Source organism: Epinephelus lanceolatus, chromosome 8 (genome assembly GCF_041903045.1).
Source record: "Epinephelus lanceolatus isolate andai-2023 chromosome 8, ASM4190304v1, whole genome shotgun sequence".
NCBI classification, from domain to species: domain Eukaryota; kingdom Metazoa; phylum Chordata; class Actinopteri; order Perciformes; family Serranidae; genus Epinephelus; species Epinephelus lanceolatus.
This window is the reverse complement of record NC_135741.1, coordinates 4,706,039-4,724,994: the sequence shown is the minus strand read 5'-3', so window position 1 is coordinate 4,724,994 and position 18,956 is coordinate 4,706,039. Positions and strand designations below refer to the sequence as shown.

The following is an 18,956-nucleotide window of genomic DNA, read 5'->3' as shown; positions in this document are numbered from 1 at the left end:
TAGAATAACATCGTCTAAAATGGCTAAGTGTGCAGTACATAGAGGATAGAATTTGATGTTTGACAGGTGTGTGTGTGTTTAAAGTGTTTAAAAGGCCATCTTGTTTTGACATTTTAATCAAAGTAATGGCAATTCAAAAAGGTAAAGTTTGAAAGAATGACAATGAACACTGAACTTTGACCTCTTTTTACATTTCCAGGGCCGAAATAGCTCAGTTGGGAGAGCGTTAGACTGAAGATCTAAAGGTCCCTGGTTTGATCCCGGGTTTCGGCAGCAGGTCAGCTCTGTTTTTCATAGAGGAAACCCTTCATGGGTAATGCTACTCTCTCTACTAAGCAGAGAATGTAGTCACGCATCCTCTGTGGTTTGTCGTGGTAGCCAGTCTGGCTGCTTCTGCACCGCACTTGTACAGCAGTTTCCGTTGATTTTGGAACTGCTAATGGTGCTAATATTAAGAGCGTTTACATGGCCAATAATAACCCATTTATGTTTGAGTATATAAACACCGAATTCTGTTTATGAGAAACGTGAATATGCTAGCTGGGGTCCCCTGAAAACACTGTACATGTAACACATGTATACAGGGAATGTGAATAACCTGATTTCTCTGTGCTCATGCTAGATGCTCATGTAAACACCATATCCTGAATATGATCATAATCTAGAGCCTCATAAACAGGTTATCCATGTCCATGTAATCACACACATAGCTAACCTGATGGGGAAACAGTGAGTGGTTGCTACGCTGCCGGGAGGATGCTGTCTCAATATCAGCAGTAACCGCTGTATGGATGCAGTGCAGAGCGCTTGTTAGTGCACTAACATGCACTGGCAGCAGTGTGTCGTCTTTGTCTTCTCACTCTGTCTGAACTGAGCTGACAGTGAAAAGCGGTCAGCTGTGAGAATATAAAGTCACAGATTAGATCCTATCTTCACACAGTGAACTTTGACCTCTTTTCATGTCACCAGGGCCGAAATAGCTCAGTTGGGAGAGCGTTAGACTGAAGATCTAAAGGTCCCTGGTTCAATCCCGGGTTTCGGCAGCGGGTGAGGCCTGCTTTTCATGGAGAAACCCTTCATGGGTAATGCTACTATCTCCACCATGCAGAGAATGCAGTCACGCCTCCTCTGTGATTTGATGTGTTAGCCTGTCTGGCTGCTACTGCATGTTAGTGCACTAACAAGTGCTCACTCATACAACGGTTACCGCTGATATTGGTGCTAACTCAAACTACATGGCACTTAAATTAACTGTGCTAACATTGAGGGTGTTTAGATGAATAACCCATTTATGTTTGAGTATGTAAACACCAAAGTCTGTTTATGAGAAACCTGAATATGCTAGCTAGGGTCCTGATGAAAAAACTTGGATGTATACAGGGAATACGAATAACCCCATTTCTCTGTGCTCATGTAAACACCATATCCTGAATAGAATCATAATCTAGAGCCTTATAAATGGGTTATTCATGTTCAATACAATCAGACTCACAGCTAGCCTGATGGGAAATCGGAGGGTGGTTGCCATGCTTCTGGGAAGATGCTGTCCTAACATCAGCAGCAACTGCTTGTTAGTGCACCGACATGTACTAGCAGCTGGACTGGCTACCACAACAAACCACAGAGATGGTGTGATTTCATTCTCTGGGTAGCTGAGATAGTAGTGTTCCCTATGTAGGGTATCTTCATTTAAAACAGAGCTCACAAGCTGCCGAAACCCGGGATCGAACCAGGGACCTTTAGATCTTCAGTCTAACGCTCTCCCAACTGAGCTATTTCGGCTCTGCTCGATGTCAAAAGAGGTCAAAGTTCAGTGTGTGTGGATAGGATCTGATCTGTGACTTTATATTCTCACAGCTGACCGCTTTTCACTGTCAGCTCAGTTCAGACAGAGTGAGAAGACAAAGACGACACACTGCTGCCAGCATGGGCAATAGTAGTTTGCTGCTACAGGTATATTAATGTTCTGAATGTCATATATCGCTCATTTAAGAGTTTTTAAATCAATTAATTTTCAACAAAGGTAAGATTTACCAAATGTCTGAACTCAAACATGGCACTATAACAAGTCCTGTGGCTCTTTGCCAGTTTTGATTCAGACTTATGGTGACTGACTTTGTTGATTCTGAGTCAGTCATTTTTTATCATTTATGCAACAGACTGTCTGAATCAGACAAGTCTGACTGAGGAATAATAGTTGTTATTGTTTTATTCCTTCCACATTTGCCTGCATCCATCCTGCTCTGGAAGAAGATCCCATAGAAGCTATTGTATCGCCCCCATCTACCTGCACAGAATCAAGGTTACTGAACACACATGGACATACACACACACACACACACACACACACACACAGATACAGAGATATACACTGAGCACAAATTCACATGTAAAATGCATGACACAATTGATACAGTTGATTTTGTCTTGCAGCCAAGTGAAACAGAACACACAGACTTCACACATCAGTTTCCCCTGGTCAGTGGTTAAAACACCATCGCCTTCATCACACACCATCATTATATGCGAGACTCACCATCAGCTGACTCATTATGAGAATTTAATAGTTTAATTGCATGAGACATGAAAGCGTTGCCGTTCAGACAGGAGAGCCTCCAACTCTCCCTGTGAAGGATAGAGAGGACTCTGTGAAATGACTCGAGCCTTTGAAATTGCTCTCTTGCAGAAAATTAGAAAATGAGTTAGATGGATCAGGGTGTTTAACACCAACGATTTTTACAGGTCACTTGTTGAAAAAAAAAAAAAACTTTACAGAAATATGAAGGATGAATTCGAGTAACCAGGTCATGATTTCTCGAAAGAGAAACATTGCTGTTTTTCAAATGAATTTTTGGGCACTTTGAGCACCACAAGCCATCTAGTTCCATTATATCAGAGAGGAGAGACGGCAGACATCTCTGCAGCCAATATCTCCAACACTCGGTAAATCACACCAAAACAAACTAGATCTATATATATAGCACTGCAGGTAAGAGGAAAAATATGTATTTTTGATTTTGGGGTGAACTGTCCCTTTAACTTCCGTTCACCTTCTGATTCTTTTGAGAATGTTTGCTGTGAATTCATAGGAGAATAAACTTCTCTCCATAAATAAGTATCAGGCTGAACAAGCCAGCTCAAGGAGCATGATGTGAACTGTCAGTTCAACAGAGTGGTGTTCCTCTTTCCGGCTGGTAGAGGATGCTGTGTTGGGGGAGTGTTTTCAGAAACCTGGTTTAGTGCCAGCTTCCTTATTTTGATGTGAGCGCTGGAGCTGTTTCTACAGTGGGTTACTGGCCTGTTTGTATCTCGCCTTGCTCCAGTGATTTCAGGGTTGCATCTGACTGTCGGATGGAGGGCAGATGTCGGTTAGACACCTCAGCTGGAAAACATCCTCGAAAAAGTGTTGCTTTAATCTGATCATCTATCCTAGTATAGTATTTGGTGGGTTAGTTTTTTGCTCAAAACACGAGGGGATAAAAACAAGTAAAGAAGAAAATATAGACTGACAAAGTGGAGATAAGAAACCAAAACATTTCACCTAAAAAAAGGCAGGAGAAATACCTGAATAGTCTCACTTCTCACTCTGCAGTGCAATATGTTTTTGACTAGGGATGTCACAATTATAGATTTTCTTGGTACGATTATTGTCAGAGAAATAATCATGGTTTTACAATTATCACGATTATTATGCATTAATTAATTTCACACTATAAATGTGTAAAATCACATGAACGCATAGATCTTTAAGTTTCATTTATTTCCATGCCAACATAACAAAAATAATATAGCAACAAAGGTTTATTTTTTGTTTAAATTACAATTTCATGTCTGATGAAGGGCCTGGGCCCGAAACGTTACATGTGGTGATATTCACATAAATCTTTGGAGCAGTATCTAGTGTGCAGACTCACTTTACTACATGCCTCTTTGTGGTCCTGGTCCAGCACCTAGTCAAGTTTTTTCTAGGATGTGCGTGTCTTTTTGTTCTCTTTAAATTACAAGTACACAAATAAATTGAGAGCATATCTCGTGCAGTGTTAATAATAAATGAAACAGACATAGTGCTGGAAGGACAAGTCCAACATTTACTCAACACAGATGGGAGGAAGCAAAAGGAGGTAATACTAATGCTAAATGTTCACTGACTGAGGACCTTGAGAAGACATTATGTATATCTTCCACATTGCACACTGACACTGAAACAGTCTGACGACTAAAAAAATGATTTGACCTCACGCTGTGTGCACACAAACTGCAAAACTATCCATCAAAAATGTTTTTGAGACATGCCTTAGCTTGTCACGTTGCACTGTAAGCCCAACTCGTATCATACCACTACGCCATTAATTGCAAATGACACGCTAACATATAATTTTTAATTCAATCTTACAATAGATAAATTGAGATTGATGTTTTTTAACCCAGTTATTGTGCATTTACCTTTACTTGCGCATGTAAAGCCGGGTGGTTGTCCCGCAGGTGTTGTATCATGTTGCTCGTGTTTGATCCTTTGGCCGCGACTTTTTTGCGACATGTTTTACAAACTGAAAAGCCGTCGTCAATAATGACCCCTTGGTCATTTTGCGATAGCCAAAATTATCCCACACGGCTGACTTTATCCGTTTTTTGGGGGGGAATAAGTCTTCATGCATACTTCCTCACTCGGAGACGCCTATTCAGCTGTACTGCTTGTGTAACTTTGTTTTCGTTCCGTGCGACTGCGAGTGGCGCTGATCTGCCTACTGTATATGGTTCCGCGTCCCGGCATAATCTTTGGAGAGTGACGGTGTTGAGGAATCTTTACGAATAATTAACCGTGGCGTTTAAAATCGCGGTTAATAGTGAAATAGTGACATCCCTATTTTTGACTAGTCTAGATCCCAGAATCAGAGGATCAGTTCTCATCTTTCATTACAAATGATTTACTACAAACTTGAAACCCAGAACAGTGATAAGATGCACAACTCAGTCACCAGAAAAAATGTTAGCTTTGTACAGTTCTGCAAACCATGAATACATTACATTTGCTTGCCATTAATTATGTAGTGGATATGTTGAACGTTTCAACAAGGCTGTGGTTAATGTGTGGTTGGGTTTAGGCACAAAAATCATTTATTTATGGTCAGTAAAAAATCATGTTTTGGCTTGAAATGCTGGCACAATGCTGGCAGAAAACGCTGTGATGTCTCTGTAAAAAATGAACAATTTTGATGGCACTACCCCTGCGGACGGGTTGCTACAAAACACCCATATTTGTAGCCTAAAATGTAGCTACAGACACCCATGTTTGTAGCCTAAAAGTCCACTGTAAAAACACAGATTAGGAGCTTCATAACACCCATGTTTTTAGCCTAAAAAATCAGCTGAAAAAACACATATTGGTTGCTCCAAAACACCCATGTTTGTAGCCTAAAAATCCACTGGAAATACAGATTGGTAGCTACAAAACACCCATGTTTGTAGCCTAAAAATCAGCTGGAAAAACACAGATTGGTTGCTACAAAACACCTATGTTTGTAGCCTAAAAATCAGCTGGAAAAACACAGATTGGTTGCTACAAAACACCCATGTTTGTAGCCTAAAGATCCACTGGAAATCCAGATTGGTAGCTACAAAACACCCATGTTTGTAGCCTAAAAATCAGCTGGAAAAACACAGATTGGTTGCTCCAAAACACCCATGTTTGTAGCCTAAAAATCAGCTGGAGAAACACAGATTGGTTCCTACAAAACACTCATGTTTGTAGCCTAAAAATCAGCCAGAAACAAACACAGATTGGTTGCTACAAAACGCCCACATTTGTAGCCTAAACATCAGCTGGAAAAACACATATTGGTTGCTACAAAACACCCATGTTTGTAGCCTAAATATCTGCTGAAAAAATGCAGATTGGTTGCTACAAAACACCCATGTTTGTAGCCTACAAATTCGCTGAAGAAACACAGACTGGTCACTACAAAAACACTCATGTTTGTAGCCTAAAAATCTGCTGAAAAACACTGATTGGTTGCTACAAAACACCCACATTTGTAACCTAAAAGCTGCTTGAAACACAGTGGGTTTTGTCAGCTGTTTTTGAGCAGTGCTATGCAGCTTGGCAGGCATCTTGTCTAGGTCGCTGGTTCCCGACTGGTCCATCCACAGGGTCCAGATTTCTCCTTAGTCATTAGTTCAAGGTCCACAGTTTAATACATTCAGTTTCATACTTGTGGTTGGCCATGTCGTCACATTAGCTTGCTGTCTATCAAATAGCTGTCTGTTCGTCACTCACACTACAGCAGGAAATGACACTTCACAATAAAAGCTCTGTGTGGGAACTTCATTGTACTTCAAAATGAAGTGTGTTTTTAACAAACTTGACACGTTTGCAAGTCACTTGCAGTCCACTCAGAATGGACCTAGGACCCATCTATGGACCCCGACCCACCAGTTGGGAACCACTGGTCTAGGTGACAAGCCATCCACCATCCCCTCCACCTCCTGATGACAAAGTCAGATCATTTACTACATCACTTCATAAACGCTCATGTGATATTTGTGAAACGTGCAAATGTAACACATTCATGGACTGCAGGAATGTACACTGCCAACTTTTCCTTCGGGCGACTGGGCTGAATTGAGCCCATGTACTGTATGTATAACATTTTAGGTAGAGCAGGGCAAAGACGCTGCAAATATTATAAGTGTGACTCTTAAAATGCTTGGCCTCATTATGCTTTGAGGCACTTTAGGATAAAACCTCCCATTAAATGTCGTCATTACTGAAATTTCTAATGTGTTAATCAACAAAATAAAATCGGATATAATGGGCTGCAGAGGGATGCTTTTGTTTGAGAAAAATAAGGAAGGCAGGTTTAATGTATTCAAAGCATTTAGCATAAAACATTAAATGGCAAAAGACACAGATTAAGATTTAAAAGTGATAACAAAGAGATGAAAATGGAATTAAACAGAATAAACAGAAGAATAAACAAATACTGTGCTGCTTGAGACTTTAATAAATAGCCCCAGATTTAGTTTAGTAAAAGGCAAACAGGAAAGTTTTCTTGGAATTTGTTGCACAGAAACTGAACACTGTTTCTCTAGTTTTGACCCAGGGGACAGTCAGAAGCCTTAAATGCCTGATGTAGCACACGATCGGAAATTTATATATTTTGTAAACCAAAAATAGTATTTGAGAACTTGGCTGATTTGATCCACTGTCTTGGTCTCAGTGAGGATGATAGCAGCAGCTGTCTGATGCAAGAGAGACCTGTAAAGACAAGCAAACAGAAGTCAGGCTGCCTTCATACATTCGGGTGAAGTCAGGTACTTTGGGACAGATTTTGGAACCAAGAAAACCACCTAAAACTCTTAAGACTACCTCAAGTGTTACTTTTAGACCTTGCCATGGATCTCTGCTATACTTATATAAAGAAAATATGTTGCCAAGTAAAATAATTTAGAAACTTTGGACCTTTGCTACAGGGTTCCTACGGTCATGGAAGACCTGGAATGTGAGTTAGCCAGTAGCCTTTGACGTAACATATGTGTGTATATATATATATATATATATATATACATATATACATATATACAGTATCTCACATAAGTGAGTACACCCCTCCCATTTTTGCAAATATTTTATTATATCTTGTCATGGGACAACACTATAGAAATGACACTTTGATATAACTTAAAGTAGTCAGTGTACAGCTTGTATAGTAGTATAGATTTACCTTCCTCTGAAAATTACTCAAAACACAGCCATCAACATCTAAACAGCTGGCAACATAAGTGAGTACACCGCACAGTGAACATGTCCAAATTGTGCCTAAAGTGTCAATATTTTGTGTGCCAACCATTATTATCTAGCACTGCCTTAACCCTTTTGGGCATGGAATTCACCAGAGCTCACAGGTTGCTTCAGGAATCCTCTCCCACTCCTCCATGATGACATCATGGAGCAGATGGATGTGAAGACACCTTGCGCTACCCCACCTTCAGCTTGAGGATGGCCCACAGGTGCACAGGTGAGTTTAGGGCTGGATACATACTTGGCCAGTCCATCACCTTCACCTTCAGCTTCCTCAGCAAGGCAGTTGTCATCTACTAGGTGTGTTTTGGGTCATTATCATGTTGGAAAACCGCATTGCAGCTCAGTTTCTGAAGAGGGGCGATCATGCTCTGCTTGGAATTCATGTTTCCCTAAATGAACCGAGCTCCCCAGAGCCGGCAGCACTCATGCAGCCCCAAACCATGATGCTGCCACCACTATACTTGACTGTAGGGAAGGGACAGTTGTCTTGGTGCTCTTTCAGCATGCGTGGCACCTTGGTGAAGTGTGGCGGCGTTTGTTATGGACAGTGAGACACTCTTGCATGTGTGCAACCAGTGCAGCAGACACAGTGACATGCAAGCTTTTATGAAATGAAATTGTTTAATTGCTCCTTTAAAAGTCATGGAAAAGTTTTGGAATTTTGTCCATGAAAATGTGGGAAACTCTGTTACTATCAGAGAAAATCAACATGCCACATGGCCTTGTGAGTTCTTGGACCAGTGTTTTGTTTGACTACTCTGTGCATCCTAGTTATTTCAGACCAGTCAAAATGATTGTGTGAATGACATTTGTAGTTACAGTGCAAGAAGGTTTTTGGCTGCTAACATTTAAAGAGCCCAGGATCTAAAACCTTATTTGTCCAAATTACCTAATTTAACCATACTTATTTTTTTATCAGCTTCTCTCAGTATCTGTGCTGCACCAGGTCAGCTAAATTAAAGTAATTTTAAATCGACTAAATGTGTGAATGAACTGAAACAAATGAGGCCGATCACATATTTTTCTGTAAAATGTGATAAAAATAGATTTTTCAGACCTTCTGCAGGTCACAAAACAATCATCCCAACTTATTGAATCTCCACGTGTTTGTTTCTTTCCTTTTTACTACAAGCTCTCCGTGCAGATTCGTGATAATTTTGGAGATGTATTCTCACATGTCCTCGCTTCAGACTGTGTTACACCCCCTTTTGACATCTGCGGGACCGTGTGGTAGACACAGAGTGCGCTTTGGTCATTTTTGGACACTTCCTGCTTTTTGAGCTCGAGCTGCAGCGTGCATGTCCCGTTGACTCAGCCCGGGTTAACAGACTGGACTGGTGGTGTGTCGCAGCGGTGTATTTATGTATTTAGGACTCCAGCTGCTGCTGGGAAGGAGAGCTATTATCACCAGGACCTTATTGTGTATTTGAGGAAGGAGGAAATGAGGCGTAGCGTTGCGCTTTAAGGGTGCAAGAGAGAGGAAAGACAAACCGGATTCAAACAGGTGTCCGGTTGTCTCCCATCAGAGAGAGGAGGAAGAGAGAAGGTGGCAAAACGGACGGAGGAATATTGTGAATATTTTTCATAAAATATCGATCTTATTAGGCACATTTTGAGGAGCAAAAATTGAGGACGTGTTTCTTTTTGCAAACCGTGCGCTCCTTCGGTGCAACCGTGATGGAGCAGCCAAACCAGGAGGACCCCGTCTGTTAAAATCGGAAATATCTTGTGTTTAAAGACAGATAGCCAATCGTGCATCCCCTCTCTTTCTCTCTCTGTCTCTGAGGAGGAAGAGGAGGTGGTAGAAGAGGGGAGGCGGTGACTGACATCCCCCACGGGACAGGCCGACCGACCCACGCTTCTAACAGGTGTGTCTGAAGAGGGCATACCGCTCCAATCTGCACCGCCCGTCCGGCCGGTCCGTGCCCCCTCCCTTCCTGCCTCCAGGTCCCTTGCTCGTGTCTCATTGTTCCTGGCGAAATTGCATCCAAACAGGGGCTGGTTTTGGAGTTAAATCGGGCCGTTTTGGCATCTCCAGTGAGCGCGTATTCTTTTCTTCTTTCGGTCTCCTCGCACGCAGCTATCCGTTGGTGCGTAACAGCCGAGAAGAGGAGGTGGATATCCAAACGGCTCATTTTGAGACGTTAATTTACAAACGGACGGGACTTTGAGGCTGGATTGTGTTTTTCTGGTGGAAATGGAGACGATTTAAAGGACTGAAGTGGTCGAAGAGGAAACTGGAAGATTTTGTTTGATTTATTTGCACCAGATTGGCAGGTTTGGACTGATTTCGCCCCCTGGTGAAGAGGCAGAAAGTCACCGTTGGTGCTGTGGTTCCGGCGACGTTGTGCAGCCAAAACGACCCCACATCTGATCACAAAGTGGGTTTGTTAAAGGACTCTTTCTCTTAAAACAAAGTGCGCCTCGTTTTATCATGACAACGAGAAAAGCCAGCAGTGTGGCGGACACGGTGACTACCTCCTCCTCCACCAGCACCTACCACCACCACCACCACCACCAACAGAACCAACCGAGGAGCCGGAGTCCCAGCAGCGGCGCTCCGGCGTCCGAGGCGGCGGGCGGAGGGGCGGAGATGTTCGGTGAATTTCAGGACTGGTGCCTGCGGACGTACGGGGACTCCGGCAAGACCAAGACCGTGACCCGGCGTAAATACAACAAAATCCTCCAGACGCTGATCCAGGGGGACGAGGAGAACAGCAACGGAGTGTTCCTGCACGAGAAAGGCAACAACCACATCAACGCCAAATTTAAATTCTGGGTCAAGTCCAAGGGCTTCCAGGTCGGGACGCTGCAGGACGGCAAGCACGGCTCATCGGAGAGACCGGTGCTTTATGTCCCCATCAAGGCGACGGTTAGTGCGTCTTCCTCTTTCACTCTGGGCTGCGTGTGTGTGCGTGCGTGCATGTGTGTCCCGTTTTCATGATGCGTGCTGTCCGTCACCATTGGGCTACCCTTATTTGCCTAAAGAAATAAGGTGTGTGTGTGTGTGTGTGTGTGTGTGTGTGTGTGTGTGTGTAGCCTGAAGCTATACAACGTAACTTTCCCTGGCTCTGTGCCATGGCTTCAGCAAACACCTGTTCCAATACAGGGCTGAGCCTGTTCGTGGCTTTGCATTGGTACTTTATTATTATTTTTAAACCCACAATCTTTAATGTCACAGCCTGTCCCAGATGAGTGACAGACAATAGCTATACTGGGAAACATGCTCACAATGATGTACTCAATGATGGTAAAAGAAACTGACTCTTCTGATTATAAACTCATTTATTTACTTTGCTTTCAAAAGAAATAATGGCAGGTGCCTAACACAGTTCCTAAGAACCCAAAGTGATGTCTTCAAATACATTTGTGGGACTGCAAACCAACAACATTGTTTTTAAAATGAGGTGAAACCAAAAAAAGGAAACAACTACTGGCGTTTCAGTTTGTGACCTGTAGCTCTTAAAAATATCTACAAATGACTAAAAATGGTGCTTTTGTTATGACAGCTATGACGTGAAACAGTGATGACAGTTGTAAGTCATTCAGGCATTTGATTTAGTTGTAGTACATCAGAGAAGCATGTTTTTTGTCTCTTGAGTCCAGTTTGACTACTGGGGTATCACAAGTGGATTATTTTTCTGCCAAATGATTAACTGACATATTTTTTTCTAGCAGTAATGAGGGGCATCACTGAATGTGCACATTTCCATCTTATCTGTCAGACTTAACTTTTGCCCTCCAGTTTGAAATGTTTATGTTCAAGAGAAGAAAATAAAATAAACTCAAATACAAAACTTCAACTCCAGTTAAAAGCTGATTAAAATGCTTTCTTGTTTATTTAGTGAGACTGTAGTATGAGAATCCAGATATGACTAAACAGACACAACAGTTTTAATTAACACCTCTCTCTTCCCAGTGCTATATTTTGTACTAGTTTGTTCCTTGCATTCTTCTTAGTACTCCTGCATTCTACAGTCCTTATTTTGATAATTTCTTTAATCTGTTTTTAAACAGTTAAGGTCCAGTTGTTAACTTGATCTAACTTGAGAAAAGGTTTGATATTGAGATTTATTTTTGCTCTGTTCCTGGGTTGAGAAGTTAAGGGAGGTGCTTGATGTGATAAACTGAAAAGGTGTTTGTGTGTATCCATCCAGAGCTTTGACGTCGTGTTGCATTCATGTACTGTATTTAAAAGTCGTTCCCTGAAGACTAATATAAAATGAATCTGGATGTCCTGAATAGGGATCTCACTGTCATAGCCTGACACCCATTAACGGGTAACTGTTTAATTTTTGAGGAAAAAAAAAGCTAAAATGATGTAAAATACAAGAGGCCTTTCTTTTCAGTCCAGCACTCCAGTGACTCAATGAGCTTTAGCGCTACATTTCAAAGCGCTGTCAGTTTAGAGGTGGTAAAATTTTAATGTTTTGTGATAATCATGTTTTGCCTTTTATTTAATTTTCTGTTGGTTTTACTGTCAGATAGGCAACCAGCCGTGTTAACAGGCAGAAACATAATGCCCACTATCCACTCTCCGGCTCCACTGGTTAGCTAACTTTAGCTTTGGCCACTCTGCATTTGGGAGGGAGCTAGCTTGCAGCCACTCATTTGGCATTTACCGCTAGTAACGTTGCTGTGGAAACATGGTGGCCACCCTCTGGTCTACCCCCAGGTTGCCCCAGTGAATAAATAGATTCATTTTGAGTGACAAAACCCCTTTAGCATTGTTAACTATGTTAGTACAACTAGCTGACACAGCTAATGGTGCTAACAGAGCTAATAGTGTTAATACCTATAGCTGATAATGCTAAAGGGGGTTTATGGCTCAAAATTGAGCTGCTTACTCAGCAGGGCAACCTGGGAGGGAGACTAGAAGGTGGGTACAATGCAACACTGTTGGTTCTGGATGGCGTTACTAGCTGTAATCAATGAATGAGCAGCACTGCTAGCTAGCTCCCACCAGACCCATTTGGTGCGCAGTGCAGGAAACTGAAGAGTAGCTAAATGAATAAGGAGTCAAAAATATTCTCTGCGGTTAATTGCAGAGAATATTTTTGACTGGTTGTGCATGTCGGTGTGGAACAGATTAATGGTTAACCGTTAACATCCTTAGTCCTGAATAAGCTCAGTTTAACCAAGAGTTGTTAGGTGTGATGATAATAAGTCGAGCGAACTGCAGTCATATAATGATGGATATTGTACACACACACAGGTGTAGAAGTTTTCTTACTGTCAGATGTTTCTTGAATTTGATGCTGGCTTGATTACCATTGTGTAACATCACTTAGTTATTCACTGAAGCAAAATGAACAATGAACATTTTGTGGTTTGTTTGAGTCTATTTGTAAAGGTTGCATCCAAAAACAGATGTCATCATTAAAAGCACCAACTCATAACCTTACCCAAATAATGTCTGTGATGTAACAAAATTCGCCAGGTGCGTCACATGACAGAAAAGTGTGGAGCAACACATTTTTCTGTGGAAAATACATCATTCCTGTGGAGTGACACTCATCAAAAGTGTCAAGCACCCTATCATAAATTAGGCTTTGTAGTTTGCCGTAAAGTAAGGAGATTGTAGTCAAAATTACCTTAAAACGGAATTGACTTAATGGATGAAAAGAAAATCAGTAATTCAGTTTTTATTATCAGTTGCTCGTTCATGCTTTTAATGTGAGGAGTTACTTGCTTTTGTTTTCTGTATTTTGTAAATTCAACGTCTTTGAGTTATGGACTGTCGACTGGAGAAAACAGACAATTTGTGATAGATTTTTCCTCGTATTCTGACAATTTATAGACCAAACAATCAAGAAAATGTAGAAAATATTCCATAATTGCAGCCCTAGAGTGGATGTCATGACTAAAGAAAAAGTTTACAGTCCTTGTTGCCCATGTCTCTCATCATCCACCTTTTCATCAATATTTTTATAATCACCTCCTTTCTGCACAAATTACAGCACCAGTGATCAATACTGATTGCTGATTGTTGTGTGTCCACTGATGTGAAGGTAAAGTGGTGTTGATGGTGGTACAACTGGAATCACAGCGTACCTGTTGCTCACTGTGTTGTCCTCTGTATTCATTCAGTTGTTCAGAAAGACAGAGAAAGGCCTGTAAATGTGTTTTGTCTGGTCAGTGGTCTGACGTCTGTTCCCACAGGAGGAGCAGGATCATTTGTATTTCAGTTATGAGTTCGAAAAATGACTGTAGCTGTTACACAGACGATGTTGTGAGGAGGGATCTTACCTCAGTCACACTTTACTCTTCATTTTTCTTTCTTTGTGTTTGTGCGAGTGGTCGGGAGCAGACCAGGCCTACATGTTGTCGGTCGTATTTTCAACCGAGAGAGCACTTGTTGCCGGTCGAGTGCAGTGTGAGTGGGATGTCACAAAGATATGAATGAAAGGAAAGAGAATGGGCTTATTTCTTTGATTGCAAAACACAGTGTTATATTTAGAAATGATTCAGTCTGTGATCTCAAACAGAACGTGAATGCCGTTCAGTCACTGTGTCTGTCGAAAAAGCTTTGTGTTAAATGATTTTGTTGTACGTGCACACTCAAATCAGAGGTTGTTCAAATGGCTGAACAGACAGGTCGATGTAACGCCGGATTGCTGTGGAGATGAGAAGGGTTTGAGGTGCTGGTTGGCATGGTAACCGCTTGGCTAATTTCACCCTGTCCCATATCATTTCATATTCAGATTAACATCAGGAGTATTGCAGTGAGGACTGGAATCCTCTTGCAGAGTTTATCTTCAGTAAATCCCTCTGTGTGTCTCTCTCTCAGTCTTGGCAGCAGCAGGTCTGTTGAGTCTGTTCAGTATCTGAGGATTGGGCTGTTTAGACTGCAGGGAGCGAGAGAAGGATCCTTTCTGTTTTCTCTTGAACTTGAACTGAGTGTGTGTCTATGTGCTGTTTCTAAACATAACTGGGCCGATATTAGAAAGATGAGGACGCTTCTCCAGCGTGTGGATGTTATAGCCAATCCTCACTGAGATTAGTCTTACTAGGTATGTTCACCCAAATCACAAAAGATATATTTTCTCACTTCCCCTCTTGAGGTATCCAGCAGTGCAGATAATTTGTGCTTAATGTGTCCAGGTTTAGAGATGTTTGTTTCTTCCTTCTCCGCAATACAGTCATGGTTAGTCTGGAAAATCACGATGTTAAAAGTTTCATAGGGACAACTTTTTTAAATTAGTATTTCACAGCTGGAAAGAGATCTTTTCATTAAACCAGGCTGTGTATGCAGTTGAAAATACCTTAGAAAATATTGAAATTGGCACTACATGACCAGAGAGAACAGAGAAAAGGGACTGTGGCATTTGCTTTTGCCCAAGAGGTAGAAAACCTACAACTACCAGAATGCACAGCACCATCCAATTAACACTCCCGCTTGTAGATAAGTTAATGCGAACTCATCCGTTTGACACACAAAACATTTGAGGCGAAAACCGGGCATCACAGTGACAGAAACGTGGTTGATATTTGATCAGTGCTGCTCAGTTTTTTTCAGCTTCTGTTTTTGCTATGCAGGAAACAGCATGGCACCCACTTCCTGTTCACAACCTCTCGCTATTACAGCTAAACAGGGCACTAAAATATGTTTCTGAAAAACAGTTTAGGCAAGAAATAGGCAATGTAGTGATTTAACATTGTTTATAGTTAACCAGCACTGCCTAGTTTTAACATTTGATTAGAGTTTGGTCTGAGTTTGATAGAGGGAGGGTTGCGGGTGTGTCTCTTGATCCACTTCTATACTCTTTGTGTGCGTGGTGGCCGCATGTGGTTGGGCAATATGAAAATCTGGAAGTACAGCCTGTAGTTCGAGCATTAGGCTTGGGAGCTAGCAAAACTTCAGAGTTTAACTGGGAGGGGAACAAGGAGATCTACACTCTGGTTAGATTGAGGGAGGTTTACCACAGTTCATTAACATGTACTATTAAAATTACTATGACACAAAGCTGGTTGAAAATCAGTGAAGTTCCCTTTTCAAGTGCACAGTTCCAGTGAGAACTGACTGCGGACGCCACCGTAACATAACAAGATGTGGTGATTGTCCCAGTGTTGCAGTCAAGACCACTTCACCCGAGACCAAAGTGTATCAAGGCCGAGACAAGACCAAGACTTTGACGGGTTGAGACCAAGTCAAGACCAAGACTAGACCAGTGCGAGTACCACACTGTGTTACACACTACGTTAAAATTAAGAACATGTAAACCATCGTTGAAATGGTTCCACAAGATCCACATTTCCATAAAAACGCCCACAAAAACAAATAAAGATTCATCATTTACCTCTTTTATAGCCATATAAGCTGTATACATATGTGTAGGAATAAGTGTACTCTGAGAAATGTCTTGATAAAATAGGCAAAAGGCATTGTAGTTGTAAATTGGATCTGTGGGAATTTTCCTTTGTTTTTGATGAACAAATAAAAACAAACACTAAGGAGCTAAAATCACCTTAACTATCTTTATTCAACACTCTGTTTCTGTACAAGCAATTAAGTGATATATCAGCAGTTATGGTCTTGAAATAAAATCCCAAGTTCTTCTTGGTCTCAGACCAAGACAAGGCAGAATAGAAATGCAGATGAGTCCAAGACGAGACAGAGACCTTCAAAAAGTGGTCTTGAGACCGGTCTCGAGACCAAGACCGATCTCGAATACTGCAACACTGGATTGTCCTGAGTAAAAGAGACACTGGTTTTTATAAAGACTTGTTACTGTTGATTTCCAAAATGTAATCCAGCGCTTTGTTTTGACCCCAGCCTTTATTCAGGGATGATGAGTTGTGTGTCCAGGCTGCATCCCTGATTATTATTATTTGATTACACGCCATTATATGATGATCAGCATCAGCATGTGTGGAATGACCCTTTTGTCTCAGCTGGTTTACCTCTGTAGTTGTAATCAGCTTTAAAGACAAAATGAAATAAAAATATACATATATTTGCCAAGTTCTGAGTGTCCCAAAGTTGATATGCTTTATGCCAGATATATATGTAGAAAATCGTTTTTGAATGTTCTTGTAGCAAAATCTCTTCTTGTAAAACAGTAAAATATTTTTGAAGACCCATCTTAAACTTGGTGACTTGATTTTAGGGGGACTAGCCAACATAGCTCATCAAATAAAACCACACTAATCTGTTAGCTTGTGGGTTGTAGCAGGTAGCAAAGCAATATCACAGGCCAGAAGTGTTTGTTTGGATTACAGTTGGCAAAAACTTTGTTTACATGTCCTAGAAAGTGAGGTTGTGCTCTTATTTATCAATTTCTCCCTCATTTTTCTCTCTCTGATCCTTTAATGCGAGGGGGCAAGGATGGAGGCTAACAGTCCTTTACAGCTACATCACTGACTACAGCTCCATTTCTCCCTACTGCTCTCTATCATGCTGGATTCACCCACTGTTAAGCAATTCAATTACATCTAAAGGATTTACACATATTCCATCTCTCATGCAAATTCATCACATTCCTGAAGCTGAGGACGCTTTAACTTTTGTGTCACTGTGACTTTAAGATTAGGGATTAAGTGAATACATTTGGCAAGTGAAGGACCTCATTAATATATTAATAACAAGCCTTTGAGTGTGTGTGTGTGCGTATATATTAGTCAGCAGTGACAGGTTCTGTAGCCACCTGCCCTTTTCTGATCGGATGTGTGTACTCGATCATTTAGTGCCAACAGCATGTCACCTCATACGACGGAGCACATCGTCTACAAAACATTTGGCTGAAAAATTAAAACATACCTGGTCTGTCATTTAATATTAAAATTTAAAAGGTCCAATGTGGCGTGTTTGTTTGCATCAGTGATGTTTTTACAGCCAACAGCAAAACAGGCCAGTATTCTTTAATTATGATCAGTTGAGAAAAGCTATTTTTTCCCATATGTTCAGACCGAACAAACTCTTGTGATACATGCATTGATATTTGGAAGCATGAAGTTATTCATCATGGTCTTCCCTATTCAGATTTTTCCTTTTGAGATCACAGTTATAGATATGACCCATGGACTAAAATTAATGATGACTGTAACGCCTATTCAAATCCAAAATGCACATATGTTGGGGAAAGTGAGCAACAGTCCCCAAAACTATAGAACTTTACAAGTGCTTTCGAGTGAGACACGTAAAGGAGAAGGCTGGTGTTATTTTGTATTTTTCATATTGATTAAAATCTCCACTGTGTTCGTCTGTCTCTCAGCACTGTCTGACTTCCCTTTCCTGTCTGTGGCACACAACCCCAAGCCGATTTGTCCCTAAAATGTCAATCTTTAAAACAGATCTAATTATGGTTTAATTTCTTAAAAGGCTCACTAAACAGCTGGGGTGTTTGGTATTTACGAAATGCTGTGTTTGTTAGGGACTGTTTTCAGCGGTGGACACTGATGTGCACAGGGGCGAGGGACAGGGGGGGCAGTCACCTCTCCTCGTGGCCCAATTGTTGAAAAACACTCACTAAAGTGCCCTCCTGGGAGCCAAAACGCGCGCTAAAGTGCCCTCTTGGGAGCCAAAATGTGCACTACAGTGCCCTCCTGGGAGACAAAATGCGCGCTACAGTGCCCTCTTGGGAGCCAAAATGCGTGCTAAAGTGCCCTCTTGGGAGCCAAAAAGGCGCGCTAAAGTGCCCTCCTGGGAGACAAAACGCGCGCTACAGTGCCCTCTTGGGAGCCAAAACGCGCGCTAAAGTGCCCTCTTGGGAGACAAAATGTGCGCTAAAGTGCCCTCTTGGGAGCCAAAACGCGCGCTAAAGTGCCCTCTTGGGAGACAAAATGTGCGCTAAAGTGCCCTCTTGGGAGACAAAATGCGCGCTACAGTGCCCTCTTGGGAGCCAAAATGCACGCTGCAGTGCCCTCTTGGGAGCCAAAATGCAAGCTAAAGTGCCCTCCTGGGAGCCAAAATGCGTGCTACAGTGCCCTCTTGGGAGCCAAAATGTGTGCTAAAGTGCCCTCTTGGGAGCCAAAATGCGTGCTAAAGTGCCCTCCTGGGAGACAAAACGCGCGCTAAGGTGCCCTCTTGGGAGCCAAAACGCGCGCTAAAGTGCCCTCTTGGGAGCCAAAACGCATGCTAAACTGCCCTTTTGGGAGCCAAAATGTGCGCTACAGTGCCCTCCTGGGAGACAAAACGTGCGCTGCAGTGCCCTCT

At 41.8% G+C, this 18,956-nt stretch overlaps 1 protein-coding gene and 3 non-coding genes across 4 annotated transcripts in view; 3 read left to right on the top strand and 1 right to left on the bottom strand.

The window, feature by feature from the left end:
• Positions 1 to 200: 200 nt before the first annotated feature.
• On the top strand, positions 201 to 273 carry trnaf-gaa (transfer RNA phenylalanine (anticodon GAA)). Its single transcript has one exon. It is a non-coding gene; the product is annotated as a tRNA-Phe (tRNA).
• Positions 274 to 970: 697 nt separating this feature from the next.
• Positions 971 to 1,043, top strand: trnaf-gaa (transfer RNA phenylalanine (anticodon GAA)). The gene has a single exon. It is a non-coding gene; the product is annotated as a tRNA-Phe (tRNA).
• A 666-nt stretch (positions 1,044 to 1,709) lies between these two features.
• Positions 1,710 to 1,782, bottom strand: trnaf-gaa (transfer RNA phenylalanine (anticodon GAA)). The gene has a single exon. It is a non-coding gene; the product is annotated as a tRNA-Phe (tRNA).
• A 7,326-nt stretch (positions 1,783 to 9,108) lies between these two features.
• LOC117257646 (nucleolar protein 4-like) overlaps positions 9,109 to 18,956 on the top strand; it is a 241,050-nt gene continuing 231,202 nt past the window's right edge. The window contains exon 1 of the mRNA XM_033627884.2: positions 9,109 to 10,673. Within this exon, the coding sequence (XP_033483775.2) occupies positions 10,236 to 10,673 (438 nt within the window). The 5' untranslated portion in view covers positions 9,109 to 10,235. The remainder of the gene's footprint in view (positions 10,674 to 18,956) is intronic.